At 42.1% G+C, this 27,857-nt stretch overlaps 1 protein-coding gene across 1 annotated transcript in view; it reads right to left on the bottom strand.

Annotated features, from left to right (window-relative positions):
* Positions 1–27,857, bottom strand: part of LOC119646177 (protein Wnt-1-like) — a 348,364-nt gene that overhangs the window by 23,084 nt on the left and 297,423 nt on the right. Inside the window, exon 3 of the mRNA XM_038046560.1 lies at positions 2,835–2,979. Within this exon, the coding sequence (XP_037902488.1) occupies positions 2,835–2,979 (145 nt within the window). The remainder of the gene's footprint in view (positions 1–2,834; positions 2,980–27,857) is intronic.

Genomic DNA, 27,857 nt, shown 5'->3' with positions numbered 1-27,857 from the left:
ATGACTTTGATCAAGGATGCTCTAACCAGAAGAGTATTGAAAAGTTGTATTATGCAATGGATAGTTCCATTGTTAAGAAGGATAATCAAAATCCGAAGTAGTCTGTTGAGTAGAGTAGCCCCCCAAAATTGCGCCATCTGTTCGATACTCTGGTTAAAAGTACTAGATAATATTACACAGGTCCGGGGTGATCTGTTATAAACTATGGAGGGGGCGTTAGAAAAGATGTGTTTGGGGCTGCATATATGCTATTTACATCCAATACGAGGGTACCCAAATTGCATCTCCCACGGTTAAATGGATGAAGCTTCGCACTTTCATCCAATTTAAAGGGTCTGGGTGTCATCTTGGATTCTAAGTTAGATTAGAGACTGGACCTAGAACTAAGGATTAAAAAAGCCTGCAAGGGGCTCTTTGCAAGGAAATGGTATATTCGGTCAAGGATGATGTACGGCTAATGTACGGTTTTATTGGGCGATGGCAGTGAAGATCCAAGGTTGATAGGATCTCAATTTTGGTATAGACTTTCCAATCAGAACAGAGTGGAAAACCGGCAGGGTGTTGCTAGTGTGCAGTGTTCCTTACCGACGGATCAAAGATCATCTGCAGGGTTAGTGCGGGAAAATTTTCTGGGATACGCACAGTGTATCCGTACGGTATACCAGGATTTGCCTGTTAGTGGTTGGGGTAAATAAGATATTCATTCGGACCAGCCAAACGGCGATTAAGGCTTTTTATTCAGTGGCAACATGCTTCAAGCTAATGAGGCAGAGCAGAGATGCGCTAAATACTTTGAACGACACAGTCAAAGTCACCTTCATCTGGGAGGAATGACCAGACTCTTGACAGTCTCTCGTCACGATATCCACGGTGAAGGGTGAAATTTACTAACACTACTGTGACTGATTTCAGATGGCAAAAGCTCAGCACTTGCACAAAGTCAAAGGAAATCAGACTTTGCCATAATAAGAACCGGTGGCGACAGCTTTTGAGGTAGACGCGCACAAATGCATACAAAATTCTCGTGGTTTAAACGCGGCTTTGGCCTAGAGGGAACAATGCATCTACACTCAGCATACTCTACAATTTCCTTTGTTGAAGTTGTAAAAAGGAAGAAAAGAACCTCAGACATTTCCTTTTTGATTATGCAGCTCTAGCTGAAGCTGTATACAAACAATTTTTTGAAAACCTTAAAGAGATCTGTGGTTATAGGGTGAGGCCTATTACCCTTTCTTCGGCTAGATCTGGCAAATCTGAGCCGACCAAATTTTGCACCTCTTGCCCTTCCCATAGGAGTGATGGTCTTAAAAATTTGTAACATCAAATTGCGGCACAAAAGCCCTGATTGGGTTTCTGTTAACCCTCTATCAGGACTTTTATAAAAATAATGAACCACTCTTTGCAAAGACTAGGGAAATGGATGTCTTCCAAGTTTCTGTTAAAAGCTGTGCTGAGGGAGGGGGAAGTACCATCTCATGTTTAGCGGAAAGAGGTTTAGAAGGCCATTAGGACTGGATCTGATATTAACATCAAGATTTTCAATTAGGAACTCAGTTAATGAAGGAAAAGGTAAGGAAAGGATGGTAGAAGATATGGAACGATTTAAATATGATGGATCAATGCTGTCAGCCAATATGTGATATTGACAAAAATGTTGCATTGGATCAGGGGCGTAGTACGTCATGATTACATCCGAAATGAGGACATCCGCGATTGATATCGGGTTGCACCGATCGTAGGGAAGCTGTGAGAGAGACGCCTTCAATGCTATGTACATAATTCGCGCTGATGAAAATTCACTTAAGAACGAAAAAGTTGACTGACGGTTTCGTCCAGGGCAGAGGTAACTCATCAGACGCTGCCTCACCCTTGCCCTGGGAGCAGCGTGACCGAAAGTAACGACATATGGTATTCGCTCCACCTAAATATAATCGCAAACACATAATGGGTGCCAATTATATTCAAGTGAAATCCGTCATAAGTCCAAAGCTAAACCAGACCGAAGTAAATTTTTTGTTGAGGGGGCTGGTAGTCCTGAGTCCACGCCCACTTGGTGTTGGACCGAACTACTTGAACAGCTACCTATTTCCTCTTTTGTAGTCCATGGACTCTTCTTTCTTCGGTTAAAAACCCAAATATTCAAAAATGAACAAGAAAGTTGACTGACACCAAAAAAATTTACTTCGGCCTGGTTTAGGTCTGGACTGACTTCACTTGAATTTCACTTGAATATAATTCGTGCCCATTGTGAGTTTGCGATTATATTTAGGTGGAGTGATTACCATCTGTCGTTATTTTCCGGTACGCTGCTCCCAGGGCAAAGCTGAGGCAGTGCCTGATGAGTTGCCTCTGCCCTGGACGAAACTGTCAACCAACTTTTTCGTTCTTTTTTGAAAATTTGGGTATTTCACCCAAAAAAGAGGAGTCCGTGGACTACAAAAGCGGAAGTAAGTTGCTTCGCAAGTAATCCGGTCCGTCACCAAATGGGTGCGGACTCAGAGCTCCCAGCATTCTCAACAGAAAATTGACTTACCAGGATTGGTTTGAACAACAACGTTGGGTTGATAAACTAGGTGCTGATTTTAGAGCCTCTTGACTCCATGCTGATCAGGCATAGGACCAGGAAAAACGGCGCAACCGATCAAGACTAGAGCTTCTGAACGCAAGCCATTTATGCACTGTTTTTTTGTGCAGTTCAATTAAATTAAAAATAATAAACATCTTATCGCTTTAATATCAGCAACATTTTTAAAGGAACCAAGTGCTTGTATTTTCACGACCATCAATGTAACCACCACGTCAATATATTACATAAGCATATTTTTCATATTTACCGTAAGTATTTTCTGGCTCCGCGAACATATCCTTCGTTGGTCATTTGTTAGCTCCCGAAAACTTTGGCAAACATCATTGTGTGACTTTGAATTGCCATTTGTGTCTAGAAATCCAATAGATGGGGGTAAGTAGGTACCGAGCTGCCTGAAACGAGAGAAGCCATATCAGTAACGGTTCAGTAAACTTGTATCTATCGAAATTACAACTATACAAAAATATGGTAGACAACCTATGACGACTATGAATTAAACCAATCAAGGGCAAGTTATTCGTCCTGGAAATGGACAAAATGGAAATTCAGCTAGTTTCGATGGGAAACGTTTCGAAGTTTGGATGTTGAAGTACATGAAGTTTATGAATAACAGAATTTTTGGAAAATCGAAGCCTAGTTGAAGGGCTCCGCTTTTCCCAATTTATCATGAAATGACCGGATGATTCGAATTATGAAGGATCAGCTTCCTGAAGAATAGAGGTATTCACGGGATAGCTCTTAATTTTGACTTTTGTTGAGCGGTTTTTATTTTAATATAAAATTGCGTGAAACTAGTCGCTGATGTTCGAGAAGATATCTAGATATAGAGCGTTGGCCAGTCCATCAGTTTTATGAGTGAATTGGGGTTCACCAATTCACTTATAATGACGAGGTGACTTGGCCTCTTTTGTTCCATGCTAGAAAGTCACGAAACGAGTTGAAGTAACTTTAAAATGGGAATTTATTAGTGCTTTTTGTCATCCTTTGGAGCTTCTAGATTTATTAACTAGTGAACAAGTGGGAAGTTCGTAAAATTGTTGCTGGAAGTGGTTAAGAAAAAAAAAGTGACTTTGGCTGAATATATTTGCTCAGAGGTTTGGAGTTTAAACAAGCTGAGTGCAACAGAAAACTGCTTAGGCTTATGTATAAAGGGTTGTATGATGCATCGAGCGCTTTACAGTATTATTCGATGATATTTGGTCATGTTTTGAGATGTGATATCACGCCGGCACCGGTGTGGTTACATTTGGTGATGTTTTGTGATGTGATACCACATCAGAACAAACATTTCAAATCATTACTTACAGCTAGAGTAATATTATTATCACTTCTCAATTAGGTGGTGTAGTACTGTAATATTTGGATCGCGCTTGATAGTGGTAATGTGATATTACACTCTAAGGTGATATAGCTTTTATGGTATCACATATATTGCCTAACCATCTCTAGTACATAAGCAGATTATGCTGTATTACAATACTAAATTTATTGGACAAAACTCTATGTGAGTTGAAGACAAAACTATATAGGGCGTCACTTGGTCGATTTTTGTGTGGAGATTTCCCTTGGCAGCAAGGGAACCGATGTTGCTCTGTGGAATCGACTCTTGGTTTAACGATTGACACTTTTGGGATAATTTCGTGACAAGGTGGTTAATAACCAAAATAGAGAAGAAGAGGTCTTTGAAGCCAAATTGATTTTACATTATTTTCCAATCAGGCAAGAGTCATTATAGGTTGATGAAACTATTCTCTAAGCTCCAATGGTACTAAACAAATACGGTAGGCCAATAGTGGACATCTAATCGCCTCTTTTAAACCATAAAATAAGGTAACCCGATATATACTCATCCAATCAAGCTTACATGGATACATGACTTTGTGAGTGTGCATTGTTTTTCTTTGCGCATATCAAGGAGGAATGAAACAATTTCATTGGAAAGGGGATTTCCTAAGTACTTGTAAAGTGAACAGTTATCAATGAACAGATAACTACGATGCAACGAGAAAACATCGATTGCGTGTTGATCTACAATGAATTTATGAACTGGTAATCGAAATTTAGCAGAGTATTATAGCTTTTGGAATGGGGAGGAAAGCCCGTGAGTGGTGTCTGTGGATCAGATATAAGGAGAAAGTTTTTAAATTTATTCCCAATCAAACCACTTTAGCTCCAGTGGACATTCCCTGAATAGGAAATTTAGAGATTGTGTTTGATCTTCGGAAGGTAACGGCCAAGGGACAAAATCATGTTCCTTGTGAAGTGAAAAATGTGCAGAAATTTTACCTCTTTATGGATGTATTCGAAGATGGTAACAATATGGGTTATAACGGACTTTGGCAATAACACTCCATAGCCATAAGTAATGGAATCTCCTTTTCCTCTAATCAAGCCCTCTCCACGAATATGGACGGGCCATTCAAATTCAGAGACTTCCGGTTTTATTTCAGTAGGTTGGAACAGTTATCAATCAAGGTTACTAAAACCTTGTAACCCTATAATGACGTAGTTCATAGTTTGTTTCGGATGATATTACAATTCATTAGACGCTACTTCTGCCCTGATACGATACCGAAAGCCGTCTTCATTCCCTTTTAATTTTAGAACTTTGTGTGTTAACTCCCAAAAGAGGAGTCTGGGGACCAAAAAGAGTGGGAATCCGTATAGACGAGGATGATCCAGCCCGGAAAGTCTATAAGGGCAATATCTATGGTAGAAAAAGAAGACGAGATAGACTCTGCCTGAGATAGAACGATAGAGTAGGTCAGGGTGCCAGGCAGCTTTTAGGGACATCGAATTGGTGGATCTCGGCAGGGGGATGTCTGGAGTTCTTTATTAAGGCAGGCCTAGACCGGATTTTCGTTGTTGTGCCGTTGATGATGATGACGATGTCATCTTTCCACAAAATCTTCGTATGATGGCACCAGCTTGCTCACTTAGCCATGCACATTGATCTAAATGTTGAACAACACAAAGACGAACATAAACCCCTATGGCGAACAGAAGTAGGGACCCGCGGCCACGAAATCGAGAGGCTGGAGCTTCGGCACGTAAAGTGGTGCCTTGCCCGGAAGCCGATCTGCATCAGACGGATACAGAGAAGGTAAATTAGCTTTGTGACAATGGGAGTAGGATGTGGTTGGTGGTGCCGCACAACGTTTAGCGATTATGAAAGAACGGATGGATAACTAACTTCAGGAAGAATAAGAAGGGTTTTGATGTCCCGGGATATTATTGCTCCCATAATATTATCAGCTACAAGCATTATGCCTAAATTCATTACAGACTCCTTAAATGGGGATGGGACTCTACAACGGTCTGTTTCAAAGCATATAGAACTACGCCCTTTCGCATTCAAGTTGGCTGCTAAGGATAGGCTCCAGTGGTTTGAATCCTACATAATGAAAGGAGTGCTTTCCGCCAAGTGAAAGATGCAGAAGTTGGTCTTCCAAAAAATCACCCGATGTACTCTTTTTATATCTGCTCGTAGGCACTGTGAGAAAAATGCTGGAGAGGGTGGTATAAGACAGGCTGCTTCCATTCATTAAACTAGCGTATGAAGCGTAAGTATTAATTTCGGAAAGTTAATCGAGTGCTGCCTCTCGTCGGTGGCCGACTGAAAGCATATATTTTGATAACAGGAGCCCTTCAAGGCTGAGATAATTGCATTTCACTTCATTGTTACAAATAGTGAAACTTGACCTGATGAATGGAAAGACATCACTGTCAATATTTGAATTCGTGATCATGAAATCACGAAAGAAGGAAATATAAGGTAGTTTGCTTCTAGCAAGGGTAATGCCTAATATTGACAGACCGAAGTAAACTTTTATTTGAATGGCTTAGGGGTTAGAACAATGGAAAGCCACGGTTCATATCTGATTGGTGTCACAGAAAATTGTATCGTCACTCGATGTTGGATATTAGCTCATCAGCCAGCGTCAAATCAAGGCAATAATCTCGGATGAACAAAATGCTGACTGCAATGCCTCCTAGTGCTATTTACAGTCTTGAAATGAAGCGCTCTAACGCTTAAGGTCTAGATCCAAACAGAATTGTTGTCAACGAACACGAGAGTAGTGAAATCCAGCCTACTATATGCGGTTCCTATGTGAAAAGAGCAGAGAACAACACTGTGACCTATAGAAAGCTGAGTTTAACACTCAGCACTAAGAGTATGCAGTGCATGTAGGACAATACCGAGTGAGGCAGTGTGTTTTATCGCGAGAATGATCTCTACTGATCTTCCAATAAATGAGGTGTACGCCTCCACGAAAAGAGGACTTCCGAGAAACCACCACAATGATTTTTACAAGAGATTGCAACCACGAAGAATTAAATTACCACCTGGCGTAGCTCTTTTCGGGTCGCATTGGTTTTAGAAAATATCTACGTCCCCTCGTATCGAACGTTCTGAGTGTACTGCATATAACACTTGACCCAATGACCCGGGGCACACTATATTCCATTGTCTGGAGCTCATGGAAAAAAAAAGTTCAGTAAAGCCTTCAACATAAATATCGGACTACGAGGGAGTTGTTAAGGTCATAAGCAAATTGGATCGAAACAAACGCAAAAATTACCGCAATACAAAAGACACTCCAGGAGTTGGGTTGGGTCCTGCGCGAAGTACGCATTATATGAACCTGCTGATGTAGGCCAGAGCCCACCTTGCAAAGTAATACTGCACTGTGGTCCCGCATGAATATGGAAGCGCCTGCAGTGGAAGTAGAACTTGTACATTACAGCACCCTAGCTCAATATCGTCTTCTTACAATTTCTGCCTTCATGCATAAAAGAAAATCCGTTATGGAATTGAGTAATTTGCGGAAATTGATAATCTACTAATGATATTCTGGTTCTGGGGGTAAAAGGGCGGTATAGGTCCCAGGGCGAAACGAGGATTAGTACCCACGATGGAACATAAAACCTGGGAAACGCCTGCTGAACCACCACCAATAGCTCTACTGCCAAACCTCCACATGGTGATCGCTGGGAGTTCTTTCTTAATGAACAATTGCAGACGAAGAAGGATGAAGGCGAGTCCCCCGCGCCTAAAGACAAGATAAATTGTATCAACTGGTCCTCTAGGACCTGTACTGAGGCAATCCCTAGAGGTGCGTGCGCTTGCACACTTGACACAGCTGGTGTTGTAGCCGTAATTTGAAGAAACGTGGCCAAATTGTTGGCAGTTAAACCACTAAGTTACATCCCCTTCCTGAGTTTCTCCCAGCTGATCTGCTGGTGTGGTAGGGACTTTAGCTTAGAGACTATAATGGCCTCGAAATGCCTCGGAATTGAGAGTTAGAGAATCGAAAGAGGATTAAGTTGATATTGTTGGCCCATGATCACGGGCTGGGGAGCCTTGAGGCGCCAATCGGCGTAATCCCTTGATTTCCGTTGCCACATTGTCGGAAGTGTATTCGTGAGGGGAAATTCCTCTGAGAATGAAGGTTGGCTTTCTCTTCTCCTCAATGGTGAAGGAATGACCTTTTAGTTTAGAGGGTTTGACTAATTGGAAGAGTCTCTTCTGAATGTTAGGACAATTGAGCCGGATTTTAAATCTGTCGTTCGGCAGATTAGTAATTTCATATTTAACGATTTTATCTATGTTTTTAATAACTTGGACCAGTACCTTGGCAGTCAAGCCGTACAAGAATATTGGCGGGACAAAATGAGTTTTACTAATATCCTTAATCCTTATCTGGAACGTGCCTGAGTCGCTTCGTGGCGATGCTCATTGTCTGAAAGAAGATGGTAGCGGTTTTTGTTCGCTAGGGCCTCGGTGTCCGAGATGCCCAAAGTCGTTGGTTTGTGTTTGTGTTGAAGCTAGGCTTCACTGGGCAAATCGTTTTGAAGTCCGTGAATGTAATTGATTGAGGAATTTACTACACCGTTCCGAGGATTCGGTTGGTCCGCAGGAGGGAAGCTTTGGTCGTCGTTGATGATTATAGAAGAGCAGTCGTCATTAATCATGTCTTCGGCCTTAATGGCTTTGCCGGCTGGATGAAGGAGTTATGAGGTGATGTTAGAAGTGACAAAGGTTCATGGGCGGCATGGAGTATGTTGGTCCTTCACAATCTGGGGTTTAGCGTCACTCGAGTAAGAGTGGATTCCGCGCTTGCGGCGAGAGGGTTGTTCTGATTAAATTTTGTTATCAAGCAAAGCACGTGGACTAAATCTCGAACTGCTGCTGACGATATTAAGTCTAAGCACAGGCACGACCAATCGGTAGAACGAACGATTCGGTTTGGCCGACACAAGCGAATTGCTCGCAAAATAATTTTGCTTGCAATGTCAAATCTGTAGATACAGATCATGACAATGACACCAATAGCATGGTGGTAATGGCAAGGAATTAAAAATGCCATTAAATGTTAATCTGAATAGATAAAAATGTACGTATATAATATGGAATCTAGGAATCTGGGGCTATTCAGGATCTTGAAAAGGCTATCCTGCGCCGGGATAAGGACCGGTGTCCGCGGTCGGACGTCGGCATCCGAAACAACTATGCTGCTGTTAGCTTGTTCGAACTTTTTTTGATGGGAAGGGAAGGAATTCTAATGAATTGTAAAAAGTTGTAGTTGCATCATCGGATTCCCGATCTTCTTGTGTAGTCTGATCTCCGAATGAGGAAATAAAACCATCTGTATGTCATTTATGGAAGACATATACGCCCAACGAAGGTCACATGATACAAAACTACGAAAGCTTCAAAGGAAACTAATTGGCCATTTATAGCCACCGTAATAAATCAAAACTGTTAGCCCAACCCATTCTGTAAACCGCGAAGCTTATACAATCCATCCACCCGAAAGATACTCAAGTAAACCAATAAGTAAATAAAACCGTTCATCATCAAAGAGAACCGTACATTAAATTTAATTAGTGGCTTTTGCCAGGCAAATACAGAAAATTCTCCATTACAACTGCGCTCGTCTAGACTAGACTAGACCGTCCAGCAAGTTCTTGTGTTCTGTGATAAAAGTCATCAAGTTTCTGGTAAAAGATCGCTGGCACATCTAAGTCTGGCGATACCAAGGAGTGCGGTTGCATGCGTGAATTGAGCAAGAGATTGTCTGAAATGTGTGCACATCGGAATGGTGTGATAATTATGAACTCTCTATAAACAATAATAATTCGATAAGCAAATAATCCAATGAAAACAATAGGAAGTAGGCGGTAAGATATTTATGGTTGCAGCGTTTCTTTGAGTTCTTTATGACTTCTGGATCTCGATAGTGTGGCTTAGTGTCATATTACACTTGCGTGCAGGTTTCCAATCGTTGGCATACTCCTGCATGGGTGTACTGAACGTAAGTCTGCGTTTTTCCATTAATGGAAGGGTACGCCGAGACTTTGTTGAATTGAGACTCTGAGATATCAAAGTTGGTGCTACATGACCCAGTACCCAGTAATTCATAGGTTATAGGCGGCATGACCTGCGGCAAGTGTGATGTTGTTTTCAATGAACTCTATTCCAAAGAGTCGTCCATTGTCTTGATAAGTAGGAAACAATGAATCATTTGAATAATTGCATGATTAGCCGAGTTTCGAAATGTCTTCGAAAAAATGTTGGAGCTATCAAGGCGCTGAATAGTCAAAGTAGGAAGCACACCTCAAGTGATCAGGGCTAAATAAAGTACCTGCCAATACTTGAAAATGAATGCCAACAGCCGATCTAATCCACTTCAAACATTCAGCTCATCTGCAGACGTAAGTAAAGCATCTTCAAGTTTTATGATCACACCATGACAGGCATCACCTCATAAGGGGAATTCTCAGGCCCAGAAATTAGTCTGCACATTCCAATCATAACTTAACCTTCTTTTAATTCATCAAAAATTATTATGTTTACACACTCTTCGATTTTTACGAGTGTATCCGTATCTATGGATGGAAGGCTATTTTCCACTTATAAAGCGTGGAAGTCACTAAAGGTAAACATTGAGAAAATCTTTGGCACCCCAGACATAATTGATGAAGATTTAGAACTTCATTTAATGATGTGCAACTTCCCAGAATCCAGATGTAAACAGAATTCTCATGTACCCTTTTGTCTAATCAGAAAACGGCGAAGAGTCTTCAATATGTTGTTGGGAGAACTAGAGGCGTTCAGAGCAATAAATTTTTATTAATAAGAGGAAACGGAAAGTTTTAAGATAGTTGGCGTTACAAGGGATAGTGGGCTGTAGTGATGATGTGTGTTTGGGTTACCAAGTTATTGGGCTCCCTCCTAAAAGTAGTATTTTTGACACACATTTGAGCCACTTTAAAATAGACTATCTTTATAGGATTTGAAAACTTAGATAAAGTGAGGGTTGACATTTGAACCTAAGTATCCTCGATCGCACACATCTAGACACAGGCAGCTCTCATACTTTTCTTCCTTTTCAAAGATATTTTTCTACCAGTGGTCCACCTAGAAGACAACACTTTCTGTAATTGCAGTACACCAATACCTTGTCGTTCCAGCCAGATCCAGTCCGAGGGCAGTGCATATGGTCAAACTTCCAAAGAATTTTTTTTAGATACACAAATCTAGGCCGGTCGCTTTGGCAAATTCGTTTTCTTGTTTACATCCAAAAAGGTACTTCGTCAATTGGAGGAAGTATTTTAGGAATATCCCTCAGGATCGGTGCCACTGCTGAGATATTTCAAAGTTAATACCGAAAACAAAATTGATAAACAAATGTAATTAGTGCAGCAACTAATCTATTATTAGTGATATTATCTTATCGATGGCCGGGATTAGTGAGCACTTGAAGATGCATTTTATACATAATCAAATTTTATGGATCAAATCAGATTGCAACGCATTGCATCTATCTTCACTTGGGCGAAAGTGTGTCTAATTAATCAAAGTTTATATCAAACACCATTAATTGGAATGTACACAGTACGTGGATGTAAACAGATTGGATGAAGCCTATCAAAGATTATATTTGGATTGCTGGCCATTGGTGCCCTTCTGACTTGTTGTACCTACAAATGTTGGTACAAATTTGTTAAATGATTATGTTAGCTTTCGAGTTTTCCCATTGCATCTATAAAATTTTAAATTTATGGTCTTAGATCATGAGCCGGCAATAAAGTGGTCCCATCGGAACAAATTACAAATGGCCTCAGATCAGTATTCATTGTTTCTGTTTTTTGTAGGATATTTGCTATGTGGGTCATCAATTATGCTTGACTTTAGTTAAAAAGTATTTTGAGAGGTTTACACCACTTCTTTGACACTTCCTTTTGATACGATAAATCCTTTATTGAACATATTTGTAAAAAACCTGAAAATTGGAGGCAATGATATAGTGTAGCATAATAGGAAGGCAATTTTTGGCTGAAATTTTGTTTGAAGGATCGAGGGATTCCGAAGTCCACTTAATGGCGGACCGGGCCAGCTGGAAAGCAATATGCTTTCACGGTTGTGGTCCACGGAACCCTCATTCTTGGGCAAGCATCCAAATTGCAAAATTTATGACTTGCGGTTTCGTCCAGGTCAGAGGCAGCTCATCAGACGTTCCCTCACCACCTCGGTCATGCTGCTCCCAGGGGAGAGGTGAGGTAGCGTCTGATGGGTTGCCTCTGCCCTGGACGAAATCGCAAGTCATACATTTTTGGCTGGTTAATTTTTAAGTATTCGTTTCCCTGCTTGCCAATGTTTTCTCCGCCCTTCAAAATTTGGCAAGTTTTTATTTGCGATATATTACCGAGATATTCTTGCTCAGCAAAACTGAGCACAGGAAGAATTTCTTCGACGTGTAAGTCAAGTTCATGGGGAGAAATCTATTAGATGGCAGAAACGACAGTGGATAGGTCAAAGAGCAAAATTTGACGAGTTCGTTAAATACTTTATTGTATGATTCACTCGCCAGGTTGGCTCGTGAACTTCTCTAAAGCTCCATTGAGAAGAACAGTTAAGAGAGAAGTAGACGAACAGAGTAGAGTAGAGAGAAGTAGATGGAGAGAAGTAGAGAACAGGTTGCTTCTTTAACCACCACGCGGTGATTTCTCGGCCTATATTGAAGTATAGGCCCCTCAGATTTCAAGTTGGACAAAACTCAGACAATGTCTGTCCAAGAAGTTAGGGTGTTCTTCTAGATTCTGAAATGTGCGGTCCTCTGTGTCGGAGGGGTGCGCCATAGGCCTCTTCCGGAAGATCTACCGTAGCAACATCAACAATATTGTGACGAAAACCGCTTTGGGAAAAATATGTGTAACAATTAGCTAGGACGCCAAAATCGTATAACAGTAGGGCGAATACTTAGTTAGGATAATTATTAACAGATGATTCTCTGCCAGTAAGGAGATCTTGTCAAAGACGAAAGGTAGTTTTATCATAAAGTGTTTGCATGCCTTTCTGGAATGTTCCGCGGGATATAGGTCCCTCCACGGAGTTAGTCAAGTTTCAAAAGTAGACTTAAATGCGTTGGTTATAAATATGCTTCGAATTGCACCAGTTGAAAGAATTAATCTATAATTAATTGTACAATGCGGTTCTATAATTATACAGGAGCAAAGTTAATGATTACGGATCCCATATAAGTGTTACCAACAGTAGAGGCTAGGGAAACAGATTATTGAGTATAATATTCATTGGACGGACTAACGATTTCCGCATTTCCTCATGGAACGTGCGTTCCATGTACAGATTGAATGCTGTCCAGTAGTTGCCGATATCCTGTCCCAATTTAAGGATGATGTAACAGCACTGCAAGAAATACGTTGGACAGGGACCGGTTTCCTGGAGTAGGTTCCCCTAGTTAGTCAAAAAAGGAAACCTGTTGTTATCGGGTTTGAAAACATAAGCAAAAGGCCATGCACTTTGCATATGTGAGGCAAATTTTGAAATATTCACCTTAATTACGTTCTCGCATCCACAGAGGAGACAGCAGACTCGGAGCAGGATACCTTCTACGAAGCAATAGATCGAACCCTCGAAGCTTGTCCCAAGTATGATATCAAAACCATACTTGGAAATTTTAACAATTAAGTAAGGAGAGAGAGCTTATATAAAGATACCAATGATAACCGACTGCAGAGTATTCATGGTTGTTGGAAGTACCTGGTTTGCGCGGAAAGCGGTCCACAAATTTACATGGGCCTCTCCAGACGGGACCACTTTCAACCAAATTGACCAAGTGCTACTTGAACGCCGCCATCTCTCAGAATGTCAGAATATATACGGAGGTGGGGAGGACAATATAGGCTCGAATCACCGTCTGCTTAGCATAGCGCTGCGGGCTCCAATTAAAATCCCGACTAGAATCCCATCTGACAGTCGAGTGCGAGTGAATACTGAAACCTTCCACAACAAAGTCCTGGGTAGCATTTATAAGGAGGAAATGGATGCCACAATGACAACAACGTTCAGAAGTTCTGGAGATCCAGAATCATCGACAAATGATCTTCACAACACATGAAGAAGGGAAATCTAATTTCCCACCAAATGAGCATATTGGAGCCATAAGTTGAGCATTTGGGTGAACTGCTCAACAACAAAAACATCGGTGAGTTTGCGGTCCCACCAACTGAAGACGATGGGCAAATGCTGCCCCCGCCAAACATAGAAGAAACAGTCTTTGCAATCTCTTTGATCTGCTGTAGAAATAGTGTGATTTCCACCAAACTTGGTAAATTCATGCTCTATCATTTAGAGCATGATTCTAGCCTACATTGTTTCAAAATTTCGTGAATATAAGATGAACTTAAAGGGGGTTTTGCAGTCAATCCCTAAAAATTATAGTAATATACTTTTATTAAGTTTATTTGAACAGATATCGATATGGAGGGTAGTTTGGGGCCTAGGGACCATATAGTTCCCTTGATTTTTTTCAGATTTTTTGGTTGGGTAGTTTCTGAAAATGGATCCGTGAAAGGAATGATCACTTTCGATCTCTCTCACTCAGCACCTTTCCAACAAATGTCAAAACTAAGCCGCTGGGAATATCATTTGACACCCCACTGTATTTGGTGAAAAAAGGTACTTAAATTCGACGTATTTAAATTCGACGTTGAATGATGTAACTCATTGTATGCGTGAGCGATCACAGTTTCCACTTTTCCACCGAATTTGGTGTCAGTCGCTATAACCGTTTCCGAGAAAAATGGGTGTGACAGACAGAAAGATGTAATCTTAACCTCACTAACACACAAGCTATTTACTATATATTATTAATTTATTAACTTTTTCAATTACAAAAACAATTGTCTAATTATTTACAACTCAAACATTCTCAAATCTTAATTTAACTTCTTTTTCCTCAAATTTCCACGATTGCTCTCCCTGTCACACCGCTACCAACAGGTAGGCGAGCAACTCAGGCGGGTGAATTTTACTTCGCGGTGAATTATATTATTTTGGTGCTTCCATATTATCCCACTCCCAACAGGGATATGTATGGTGCCTCGATACTGGGTTTCAGCGACAAACCCGACTCCTGGCCGCCAACTTTAGGGGTGCAGCCCGAATCTCAAGCAGCGAACACCGTTTTCCACGAAACCTCAGCCTCGGAGACAAAAGACTTTGACCTGGAACCGGAGACGTTCTTGAGCCTGCCGCCGACGTCAAGTCTAAAGAAGTGCTCCCCTCTGTTCAACACTTTACATGGACCCTCATATGGTGGTTGCAAAGGGACTTTCGGGAAGCATCCACGCGAAGCAAGACGTGTGTATAGACATCCAGGTCCCTGGAGGCGTTAGCCTTCGTCGAAGAATGATGGAACGCGATGCACTGTCTGGCCCAGGAGTTAACATCCTTACCCATTGATGGACAGAAATATTCATTAATGACAAGCTGATTCGTTGTCCGAATGTCTGGGTATGCAAGATCGTGTACTGCATGGAATACTTCCTTGTGACAAACGGCCGGAATATATGGCCTAGGTTCCTTTTCAGAGGTCTCGCAGACTATTTCGGAGGTTGAGCCGAAAAGGGGAAAATCTTGAAATTTGTATTTGGAGTTGTCCCTGAGGTTCTGAAGCACTGCGTCATCCTTCTGTACTTCGGCGATTGCCGAAAAATCAACCGTGGCAGGGATTTTAACCTCTGAAACGCGTAACAAAGCGTCTGCAATAAAAATTATCTTTGCCGGACACGTACTGGATTTCCGAAGTAAACTGGTTTATAGAGCTCAGGTGCCGGAGTTGGCGAGTGGACGCTTTGCGGGCTTCTGGTTAAAAGCGAACGTGAGAGCACTGTGAACGGCCTGCCTTCTAGGGACTATCAGAAGTACTTTATTGCCATGTACACGCTAATAGCTCATTATCGTAGGTGTGGCTGGGCTGTAATCAATTTCTCGGTTCACCTTTTGATGAAGGGCAGCATCTACTTCGATCTCTGAGGCATCGACGGAGGCAGCTAGAGATGCATCTGTTTGAGGAAATGACAGGAGTGTAGCTGCCATTTGACTAACTCAAAAGTCTGGACGGTCTCTGTAGACTCTGTCTCTGTCTTTCGTTTTGGGTCTAGACAAATAGGCATTGAGGATCGCTTGATGTTGTGCGAAATGACGATAGAAGTTTATCATGTCCAAAAAGCTTCGCAGATCTTTGACCATTTTAGGTTGTGGGAACTCTGTGACGGCCTGAACCTTGTATGGATTCGGTTGGATTCCCTCACGGATCATGCCGCTTCAAAACTTCACTTGTTATTGCAAGAATTTGCACTTTTCAATGTTAAGCACGAGACCAGCCTGAAGGAGACTTTGAAAAATATATTCGAGAATATATTCTGATGAAGAGGCGACTAAGACATCATCCAGGTACACGAAACAAAAGTTAATGTTTCGTAGGACAGAGTGGATGAACCTATGAAAAGTTTGCGCTGCATTACACAGACCAAAAACGATCCGTGTGAACTCGAAGAGTCTGAAGGGTGTGCATATTGCCGTTTTCGGAATATCTTCTGGAGTTCCAGGCGTCCAAGGCGAGGTTGTACGCAAAATTGTGAATGAGTTGTGTGGCATTCAAACGTCTGTAATTGCCACATGGTCTCCATTCGAAGTTGGACTTTGGGATCATGTGTAGTACAGAAGATCAGCACCTATTTGATGGTTTTGCGAATACGCTCCTTTAAAATTGTGTGGAATTCTTTCTTAGCAACAACGAACTTCTGGGATGGTAATAGATGCACTTTCGAGAAGATATGAGAGCTAGCAGTGCGAATGCGGGGCTGTACTTCATGCTTAGCTGGCTGTGGGAAACTACTTTCGGTAGTTATGTTACTGTATTTTTGAAGAAGCGCACGAATGCAAGGGTGGGCCACCTCTTCGAAAATGATCGAAAGATTGACAGTAGGCCAGGTGACAAGTTTACCTGAATATCTGAGCGAAGTTACGGGCTCTATAAAAGCCCTATTCTGTAGATCCACTAGCAATCCATAGTGGCCGAGAAAGTCTGCGCCAAATATAGGACTACTGATATCTGCTACAACGAAACGCCAAGATCGCCTGTGTGCCTTCTGGAAGTCTCTGCAACTACAGCCAATGCTCATGTGTCCCTCGGAGACTTGAGTTACTAGCAAGAAAAGTTGCGAACTCTTGATCACGTTCGAGAGGAGAATCCTCCGAAGAAGTTTTGGCCCACCACAAGAGGAAGGACGATTTCACAGCCAATATAACGAAAAAATTTGTGATACTACGATAATGTGGTTGTGGATAAACTCTGGTTGAATAGATTAGAAGAAGTGAAAATTTTGTGAACAACATGAGCGGAACTAAATTCCGAACATGGTCTCAGCTACTTATAGTCGCGATTGTCTCTTGGCCTCCTTTTCGATGGATAAAACCGGAATTTTCAAGATCACTTTTCAAAGGAGGACGAGTTGAGGAAAATATGCTGTAGGATCTATGATAATAAGACCCCGGGTTTGAGTGGAGATCCATCATCATATCGCTCGATTTGTCTGTTGGATACAATGAAGAACATGATAAAGAGGTAATCTACGGCAGACTGTTACCCACCGTAGAAAGCAACAATTGCCTGTCGGGTATGGGGGGTATGGATTTCGCTGCGCCCACTCTACAGTGGATAGAATAAATGCAGTGGAATCCTTGCAAAAAATGCACTGGTTGCTGTTGTACCCTGTTGGCACTAGCTGCCAAAAAACATTCAACTCCTCTAACTGAAGCCGAATCAAAGGTGCTTTTGGTGACATAGGTATTCCTGGATATATGAGGGAGAATTCTTTGGTACGGAGCGGATGAGGGTTCCAAAGAGTACAGCGACACAGCAGGAGTACCACAGGGCTCGGTACTAGATCTTCTGCTGAGGAACGTTATGGATAATGGAGTGCTAGTGCTTCCCGCCCTAGAGTGGGCTACGACTGTCGGCTTTACGAATGGTGTGGCTGTCGTTGTTGCAACAAAGCATCCAAAGCATGTGGATGTCTACGAAAAGTAAATAGTGAGAGTAAAGGTCCAGGTGGGAAAGTCTGGACTGACTTTCGTGGATCAGAAAATGGAAGTGAAGGTGGAAGGTGGAAATTGGTGGACATACGGTCGTCTCTAAACCGGCTACACTTGGCACTAAACTGTCAAAAGGGCACACGGGAATGTGGCAAGGTCAGAGTCTCATAATCTCTGGCAACGCAAATGAAACGAGTCTTCGAAGGGTCAGTGGGCACACAGTCACATTTTCAATACTAGGTTGTAACTTGAGCGGAAACACAGAGAGACCAGCAACCATATTACCCAGTTCTACACAGGACACGGTGGTTGCTACAGGCAGTATTTGCAGCGCTTTGGGCTGGATGATTTGCCGAATTGTTCTGTATACAATGACATGCAAAGCATACAATGTTGCACTTCCCAAGCTTTGCCATGATGAGGAGCAATCTGAACCAATCGCTGAGAAGGAGCATGAGCCTGGACAGTATAGTTGCAGAGATGTTGAGATCGAAGAAGGGTTGCGGTTTCTTCCGCAGTGGTACAAATACAGAACTTGCCGCTGTATCATGTACTTTCATACATGAAATCATGAATACTGTTTCCCCATTATTCTATCAACATCGCCCTTAAGAATGAGATCTCCCAATACAATGACCATGCTGTCTTGAGAAGATTCCTCCACACCATGAGTGTGATCACTCCAACCGTAAACGAGAATATGAGCAGTCTGGGAACTTGATGTGTCCATATACAGATATAATAATAGCCAAGGGGATTGATCCGGGGAAGGGAGGGAGTCCACCCTCACAAATAGCAAGCATTTTTTAATAAATTCTTAATTTCCAGCCCACAGGGCAGTCACCACATACTCGTATCTCGGTGAAGTGTTTAGCTTATCGATTCGAATAATGAATAAATTTTGCCACTTTTTCGAAAGATGGCACCAAAGGAAACAAATCCGAAGGACTTCATATGACCTTTCAAATTTCCCCCCGAAATTTGCGAATGGATCAAAAACTAGCCCACTTCCAATGCAGTAACTCCTCAAACACAGCCAGACTTTATGACCAAAAATGACCTAAGACTTGTTTACCCCAATATGTGTATCGGATTCAGACGACACACTAAAAGCACGATATTATATGACCGGCACGCGGACAAACAAATAAGTAATAGCCAATATATGCGTCCTCAGAAACATATCTTACGACATAAACGTGAACATACATCGACATTTGGTCTTTTGACTGCAACAGCATCACCAACTTATCCTTTTCGAGTGATAAGACGAAACATTACACATATTTGCTCAAGGAGACAACACTCGGAGCGGGCTCTGAAACGCCGCGTACATATTCAAATATTCCATTAATATTTGAGAAGGTTTGAACCATCATAGGTACGTGTCGCCCAGGATATTAAACCTTAATCCCTAATCCAAACATAAAAACGTATATGCGCGACTCGGCACTCATATGCGACACGGATACCCCTTCCCAGGCAGAAGTGACTGTTTTTGTTTGTGAAAAGACTATGCCGGGATGAAAGTAGATACAAGGTGGCAAGTAGTGCACATAAAGGGGTCCTTTCCGGGGAAGTCAATGATAGATTATGATTATGATTACAAGAATGAATGCGTTTCTTGCTGCTTCGCTGTTGCCTGGATGCAATGCGCTTTCATTATGCAGTTGATGAATATTTACGCTGCTTTGAAATGAGCGCAAAGTATCTTACTATAGCGTACGCATACAGAGTCTCTGTAGATAAAAATTAATAACAAATTGATGAGTTTGCCAGATGAGTACATGAGACTCGCTTTGTTCAAGGCTCAATCGATTGAATGGAAATGATTTTGCTAATAAAAAGTTGGACAAAGCGCAGCCTTCAATTAACCACTCCTCAAGAGCAAATGCACCACTGCAACTGCACATATGCCCGCCTCGTACAGATCATGCATGTTATAATGCATTTCGATGTTACTCTGTTTTCAGCCCGCTAGACTCCGGTAGAGTCCTTCATCCGTTCCTAGGGAAAAAACCAGCCAATATTGCAGTACGAGACGCAAGAATTGGAAATTAATTCAAAGACTATGCGTACCAGCCTTTCACTTTGCATAAGCAAGATATGCATGACATCTTGATAAGTTAATTTGCCAGATACAAGTTGTATCTTTTACAATTATTGTACACATGTAAGTGAATTCTATAATTTATGCACACGACTTGAAATAAATCAAATAAGATTTATTAACATTCATTTCTTCACACCTCATTTAGAGGTCGTTTAGAATATAAATGCGTTCAAGAATTTGATTTTAATTCATTATTGCATAATGCATAAGCTTTTATGCACTTCGTCGAAAATTTTTATGGACGTTGAATGGCAATTTCTATGATTTGTCTTAATGGTAGAAATTATTACATAAAATCACTATTCTCCTAATGTAGGTGGCGTGAAATGTCCTTTTTGAAATATATTTCGTGAATAGTTGAGCTTTTCCTAAAATATATAGGGTTTACAAGTCTAATTCACAATTTTCCCAACCAAATTCAAAATTCTGCAAACTAATTTCAGACCTTTCCTTATCAACTTCAGACTTTTCCAAACCTATTTAAGAATTTTCGATTTCAATTTAAGGCTTTTCAAACTCAGAATTTTGTTCAGTATTTTACTATAGAGTTTTTTGCCAACTTTTATCCACGGCATAGGGATGGAACTGGGATTCTGTGAAAAAAATCAGAGCTGTCTGTCGACTTTCTATAATTATTTGCCTTAATAAACCACTTTAGTCGATGTGGGAATATAATGGTCCAATGGGCTCCTCTAGGACACTATTAACTGTTTCATATTTTTTGAAAATGCAACATGCTCATTTCGGATTCAACCCTGAAATTGCAACCGCCCCCTTGAACATACGTCTATCTTAAGTGAATAATTAAGTAACTTCCATAGAAAGTAAAGTAAGCAGTTAAGGTTGTTCGCGGAATTAATTCCATCCTTCTCCAGTGGTAAATAACTTGAAATGGAAACATGTCTCTCAAGATGAGTTGCCTATGAACCAGCTATCATTTGCAGTACCTTCCTAAATCAGGGGTGCTTCAACTGGTTCTGGATCTCCGATTCAGCAACCCAAATACGCCGAATCACGGACTACCACATCATCATAATATCCAGTCAACTCCTTTTTACCCCGCCAACTGATGACATTCAATAAAATATGAAATATGTCAAACGCAGACTGAGATATTTGCCGTCTCCTCTCGCCTCTACTAAGTTAACAATCGACAACAACTCTGGGCGAATTATAGCATTCCTTAAAATTGCTTATCCACATGATCTGAAAGGGTTGAATTTAACACCATCTAGGCCTCCTGGCATCTTCGGCAAGAATTTAAACAATCAGAGCCGCGCTGCAAATTTCCGAAGAGATCGTCGCTCTCGGTATCGCCTTAACTATCATTTTCATTATATTACCAGAATGCAAGGGACCTCAGGACAAAACTGGTGCAGTTTCAGTTATCCACGGCTTCGGCAATGCATGATGTTATCTACGTAACTGAAATGTGGCTTGACTCTAATATACTCAATACTCAACACGATAGCTACATAGTTCTTCCTCGGTTAAACCATCTAGAGGTGGTGTCATCCGTTACACCGCAAATTCCTATCCCTCCTGTAAGCTCATTATGAGTCCGTTCTTATGCTTCCCTATTGTTCTTCTTACTCCCCTCATGCCTACCATTCATAAAACCATGTTTTTAATTTCCATGTTCATAACCAGCTTTCCATGTCGGAGAGTTTTCCGATACACAGTCAGATGTTCTGGTGTTCAAAGTTTATAACGTAGCTTTCATTCTCTGCAGGGACTTCAGCCTACAATTTACTGAATAGTTTAGTTCCCGTGGTCTTCCTGCTCCCTCTAAATAATATTACTCCTTCGTACTTAGTTCTATCAGCGTTCAGCGTCTTAATGTCCATTATAATCGAAACAATGGTACCAATATTCCTCACAATCGTTTTCTTTTGTTTCCTAGTAACTCGGTTTATCTTAATATCGATGCCCGACATCTGCTTCTTTAAGTTGTGTTCCCAGTTGATCGTTCCAGCGTTCAACTGCGGCGCAATGAGCCCAAATTCAATTTGTTGTCGATTTCCATAGCTTAGACTAACTTTGTTTCTACAATCAACCGGAGAGTTCAAAAAATTATGATGCAACCAAGCCATTTTCACTTTTTATGATGAGCTTAAAAGACTTCCACGTTGCTTTGCTCCCATCTAGAGTTCCTCTGTTGGAACACACCCTGTTAGGCTTACCGCTGATATAGTTGATGCTCTGCGTGTGTAACACCAATTTCGATTGCGATTCTGCCAGTCAGGTAGTGCCGAAGGTCGGGACAACCATGCAGCTCTAAGGTCATCCACTAAAACTCTTATAAGGAATGCACACTTTCAGTATTTAGTGAAGATTGAAGGCTCACTTGAAAGTGGGAAATCTACTTCTCGTTCCTCTCTCGCTGCTCATATTACTAAATTTGCCGACTTGGCTGTCAATTCTCCTGCACACGAGCTTTTTTGAGATCATTTTTCTTCGTCCTACTTCTATTCCGAAGTAGATGATCCTCCCAAATATTTCCATTCCTCGTTTAACAATTCTGAGATTAAAGGAGGTTGTGGTCCTGACGAGACACCCATTTAAAAAAAATGTAAGCCTCACAATTTCCTTCCCCTTTCTGTCATTTTTAATAAAAATTTGGCCCCCTTTGGCATCCCTTTAGATAAAAAGGTGATGTTACACCGGTCGAAAACTACCGCTTAATACCTATCCTTTCCTTGAACTCCAAGATTCTCGAGAAGTATATAAAAGAATGCCCCTTGTGTCGTTTTGAACACTTTATTGTGAAGGAACAGCATGCATTTCAATTGAAGCGCCCAACTGTCAGTAATTTGCTTGAGTTTACTAACTTTGTTGCGAAGTTTTTTAACGATAGAAAAGATGTACATACAGTCTATACTGGCTTCTCGAAACCCTATCTCCACCTCCACGTGGTGACCGCTGGGACGAGGAAGGATGAAGGTGAGTCTCCCGCACCTAAAAACGGGACAAATTGTACCAACTGGTCCTCCAGGTTGAGGGTTGGGTAGGGCTGATAGCCCTACACGAAAAACCGATGTTACAAAGCCACGAAAGGAGCCTGGGACAGGATGGGCTTTACAACGACGAACCCGGCAACGACAACGGATTAACGATTTGCGCATTTTCTCATGAAACGTGTGCTCCCTGTACAGAGATAAAGCTGATGAGCAGCTAGCCGATACCCTGTCCCAATATAGGGCTGATATAACAGCGTTACAAGGGATGCGATGGACAGGGACCGGTTTCCTGGAGAAGAGCCACTACACCATATATTATAACGGTCATCCAGTAAATCATGTGTTCGGAGTAGGTTTCTTAGTCAGCCAAAAAATGAAACCTACTATTATCCGCTTTGAAAGCACAAGCGAACGGCTATGCACTCTGCGCGTGTCAGGCAAGTTTAGAAATATAAGCCTCATTAACGTTCACGCCCCTACAGAGGAGAGTCCAGAGGCGGAGAAGGGTACCTTCTACGAGGCAGTAGAACGAACCCTCGAAGCCGGTCCCAGATATGATATCAAAATCATACTTGGGGATTTTAACAGCCAAGTAGGGAAGGAGCCCGTATTCAGGCGATATGTTGGCTCTCATAGCTTACACGAAAAAACAAATGATAAGGGACTGCGGATTATTCAATTAACAGGGTCACACGAAATGGTTGGTAGAAGTACCTGGCCTCTCCAGATGGGACCACTTTCAACCAAATTGACCACGTGTTGATCGAACGCCGCCACCTCTCAGCCTTGATGAGTGTCAGAACATATAGGGGGCCAATATAGACTCCGATCACTATCTCGTTGGCACCTAGAATCCCCTCTGACAATCAGGTGAGAGTGAACACTGAAGCCATCCACAACACAACCCTCCGCGACACCTATAAGAGGGAAATGGATGCCGCAATAACTGCAGTCAACAAAGGACCTGGAGATGAAGCATCAACAAATGATCTTCACAATCACCGGAAGAACGTTATCATGGATACGGCCACAAACATACTTGGTCCTAGCCGCAAAAGGAGTCGGAACGGCTGGTTTGACGATGAATGTAAGCTGGCAACGGAACGGAAGAATGCTGCATACCGAGTAATGTTGCATTCTCAAAGAAGCGGGCACGCGCAGAGACTTATCACGAACTCCGTGGAGCGGAGAAGCGACTTCACAGACGGAAAAAGGAAGCCTGGGAGAACCAACAAGTCTATGAACTAGGAAAGTACAGGGAGCAACCGCACCAGGCACAGAAAGCGGAAGTTTTACCAACAAATCAGCAGGATGAAGCCTTATACACCTCGATGCTCTTCCTGCCGAGGCAAAGAGGGAAATCTGATTTCCGACAGAATGGGCATATTAGAGCGATGGGTTGAGTACTTTGATGAGCTACTGAACAACCAGAACATCGGCGAGTTGGAGGTCCGGCCAACTGAAGACGACGGACAAATACTGTCACCACCAAGTTTAGGAGAAACAGTCCGTGCAATTCATCGGTTAAAAAATCATAAGTCTCCAGGAGCCGATAGAATTACAGCCGAATTGGTTAAATATGGAGGCGACCAGTTACACCAAGTGGTTCATCAACTTGTGCTCAAGATATGGGACAGCGAATCAATGCCTGACGATTGGCAACGAGGCATTATCTGTTTCATACATAAAAAGGGAGATATCACACAGTGCAGCAATTATAGAGGTATCACGTTGCTGAGTACCATCTACAAGATATTCTCCACTATCGTACTAGGCCGGATAGCGCCATACGCGCAGAACATCATTGGCCCATACCAAAGAGGCTTCACTCCAGACAAATCAGCAACAGATCAGATTTTCTCTCTGCGACAAGCGATGGAAAAACTGTTGGAATATGGACAACAGTTGCACCATCTGTTCATCGACTTTAAAGCCGCCTATGATAACACAGCCAGGGTAAAACTTTACACGGCCATGAGAGAATTCGGTATCCCGACGAAATTAATAAGACTGACTAGGCTGACCCTGACCAATGTGCGAGGCCAGATAAAAGCAGCAGGATCACTCTCAACACCATTCGACATCAACAACGGTCTACGACAAGGGATGCGCTATCATGCGTCCTCTTTAACCTGGCCCTCGAGAAAGTGATTCGTGATGCTGAGGTAAATGCAAGAGGTACGATCCTCTTCAAGTCCACCCAACTACTGGCCTATGCTGACGATATCGACATCATGGGAAGAACCACCCGAGACGTTCAAATTGCCTTCATCCAGATCGAGCAGGCGGCTTGAGGGGCGAGATCTTAGGCTGCACATCAATGAAGGCAAGACAAAATATATGGTGGCAACGTCAGCACCGAAGACGAATCAACCAACAACATCAAACCGCACTGGTCAAACACAAACACGAAGAAGAATAAGGATAGGAGAATACAACTTTGAGACCGTTGACAATTTCTCCTATCTAGGGTCAAAAATCACAACCAGCTACGATGATGAAATCCGCGTCCGGCTGTTGTCAGCCAACAGAGCCTATTTCAGCTTACAAAGACTGCTCCGCTCGAAACGTCTCACCATAGGGTCAAAGCTCTTACTGTACAAGACTATGATCTTGCCAGTCCTCATGTATTCCTCGGAAACTTGGTTCTTAGCAAGAAGAAGAATCCTCCGAAGAATGTTTGGCCCCCTACATGAGGATGGACGATTCCGTAGCCTACACAATGACGAAATCTATGAGCGATACCATGACCGTCCGGTTGTGTATAAAATCCGGCTCAATAGGTTACGGTGGCGGGTCACTTAATCCGTATGGATGACGATGATCCCACCCAGAAAGTCTATAAGGGCAATATCTATGGTAGAAAAAGAAGACGAGGCGGACCCTGCCTGAGATGGAGCGATGGCGTAGGTCAGGACGCCAGACAGCTTTTAGGGATATCGAATTGGTGGACCTCGGCGCAAAACCGGGATGTCTGGAGTTCCTTATTAAGGCAGGCCTAGACCGGATACCGGTTGTTGCGCTGTTGATGATGATGAAATATCAGAAGCGACTAACCCTCACTTTGAATTTCTACCAATCGACCAAATTTTAATGGAGTGCAAAATGTCTCTCTGACCAAATTTAGCTATCATGTTTCTCGTGGGCAGGTGGACTCTAGTAGGTAACTCTTCAATGTAATTCTTTTAGATAATCTTGTGGAGTCTGTAATAACTCTATCTTCCATGGAGGTAATGTTTCTACGTTTGAAACATTTTCCGTTTTACAAAGGGCAACATGAGGCTTATGTGCAAGTGTGAGCTGTAAGGGACGTTACCATCCTAGTTATCACTACTACATTTGTAAGGTACTTTGAGAATTCGAAATCATGAAATATTATCCTCGGCACATGAATTCATTTTTCAGTAGATGAAAGTGTAAATCTCTCATTATTCATCCTCACAATGTTTAAAGAGTTCCTCCCCTCAAAGTGCAATAAATCCAAAGCCGGAAATCAAAATAAAAATAGTCCACCTTCCATTTAGCAAACCCCTGTTGATATGAATGTCTTCCCTTGACACCAACAATCAACCACCATTCATCATAATCCAGCATTCACTTCACCACCAGTCCTCGTCTTCAGACCACGCTCATTTGCGCCACATGTCACGCGCGGTTTTAGTCCACATTCTGGATTTAATCCTGACTTCTAAAAATATCCAAACATTCTATCTTTTTTATCATCGAATTGATTGCCTAAACATCTCATCCATTAGTCGTGCTTCGTGCCGCATGCTCCTTCTTCCCGAATCACATCCAAACTTTGTCGGTCCAGTGTTTGCCGGGAAGCTCTCCTTCTCCTGCTTCTCGGGATAGGCCCGGGAGTTGGCTGGTTCTCTTGTACCTCCTTTTGGACATCTCAAAGACATTTTTGTCGGCGGTATCTTTCACTTTAATTATATTTGCTATTGCTATGATTTAAGAACTACGTCGGCGAAGAACAAAGGGGCCAGACGAGCTGTGAGGCTCTAAAGTGAAAATACACATTCTCAAATAATAGCTGGCAGTGCATCATGTAAACAGAGAGGTGGTGCGATCCGGGACGCGAGTGCAGAGAAGATAGCACTCATATGTTATGGCAAGAAGTTAATGGTTGAGTTCTGCCATTTCACGTGGTCGTGTTTCATTCATGGGATTATTACTTTAATGTTATTTCTGTGATAGATAAAGAATTTTCCAGGCACTTTGATTGGAGACATTAAGATAGCAGAATGCAGGAGGAATCCGTCGGAGATTCCAACGTCTCGTAGTAACCGTAGCGGAACTATTGGAACAGCGGCAACATGGTAATTTCACATTCAACCAAACATCTAAAGGACACTTGAGTATCTTAACAAGAGGCCAAGTTTTTCAAAACTTCCATATCCCATCCACACGAGACCATTTTCCATACTCCACCTACATCTTCAACTCATCAGAAGATTTTGAAATTGAATACTTTATTCGAAACACACAAACAAACCAGAGTTAATTGAATCATGATGAAAACCCTTATTCGTAGGTTAGTAACCACACAATGAAAGATACGAAACAACAAGTTGGCCCGCAGCGAAATCTGTGCGAGTGCATGACTTACTCTCGAGCGCTCTTTTGTTCGTATCAATTTCCCTTCGCTCCTGCAATATGGCCCAGTAGTCGAGCCTGGCCTGGCAGCATGGAAGATTCCTTTCTCCATTTTAACCTCATCTCGGGCCGACTTCAAGTCCTCGCTGCCCGTGTTTCCTTGAGGACTGCAAGGAAACCATAAAT

This window comes from Hermetia illucens, chromosome 1 (assembly GCF_905115235.1).
Source record: "Hermetia illucens chromosome 1, iHerIll2.2.curated.20191125, whole genome shotgun sequence".
In the NCBI taxonomy this organism is placed as follows: Eukaryota; Metazoa; Arthropoda; class Insecta; order Diptera; family Stratiomyidae; genus Hermetia; species Hermetia illucens.
This window is presented reverse-complemented; position numbering and strand designations above follow the sequence as displayed.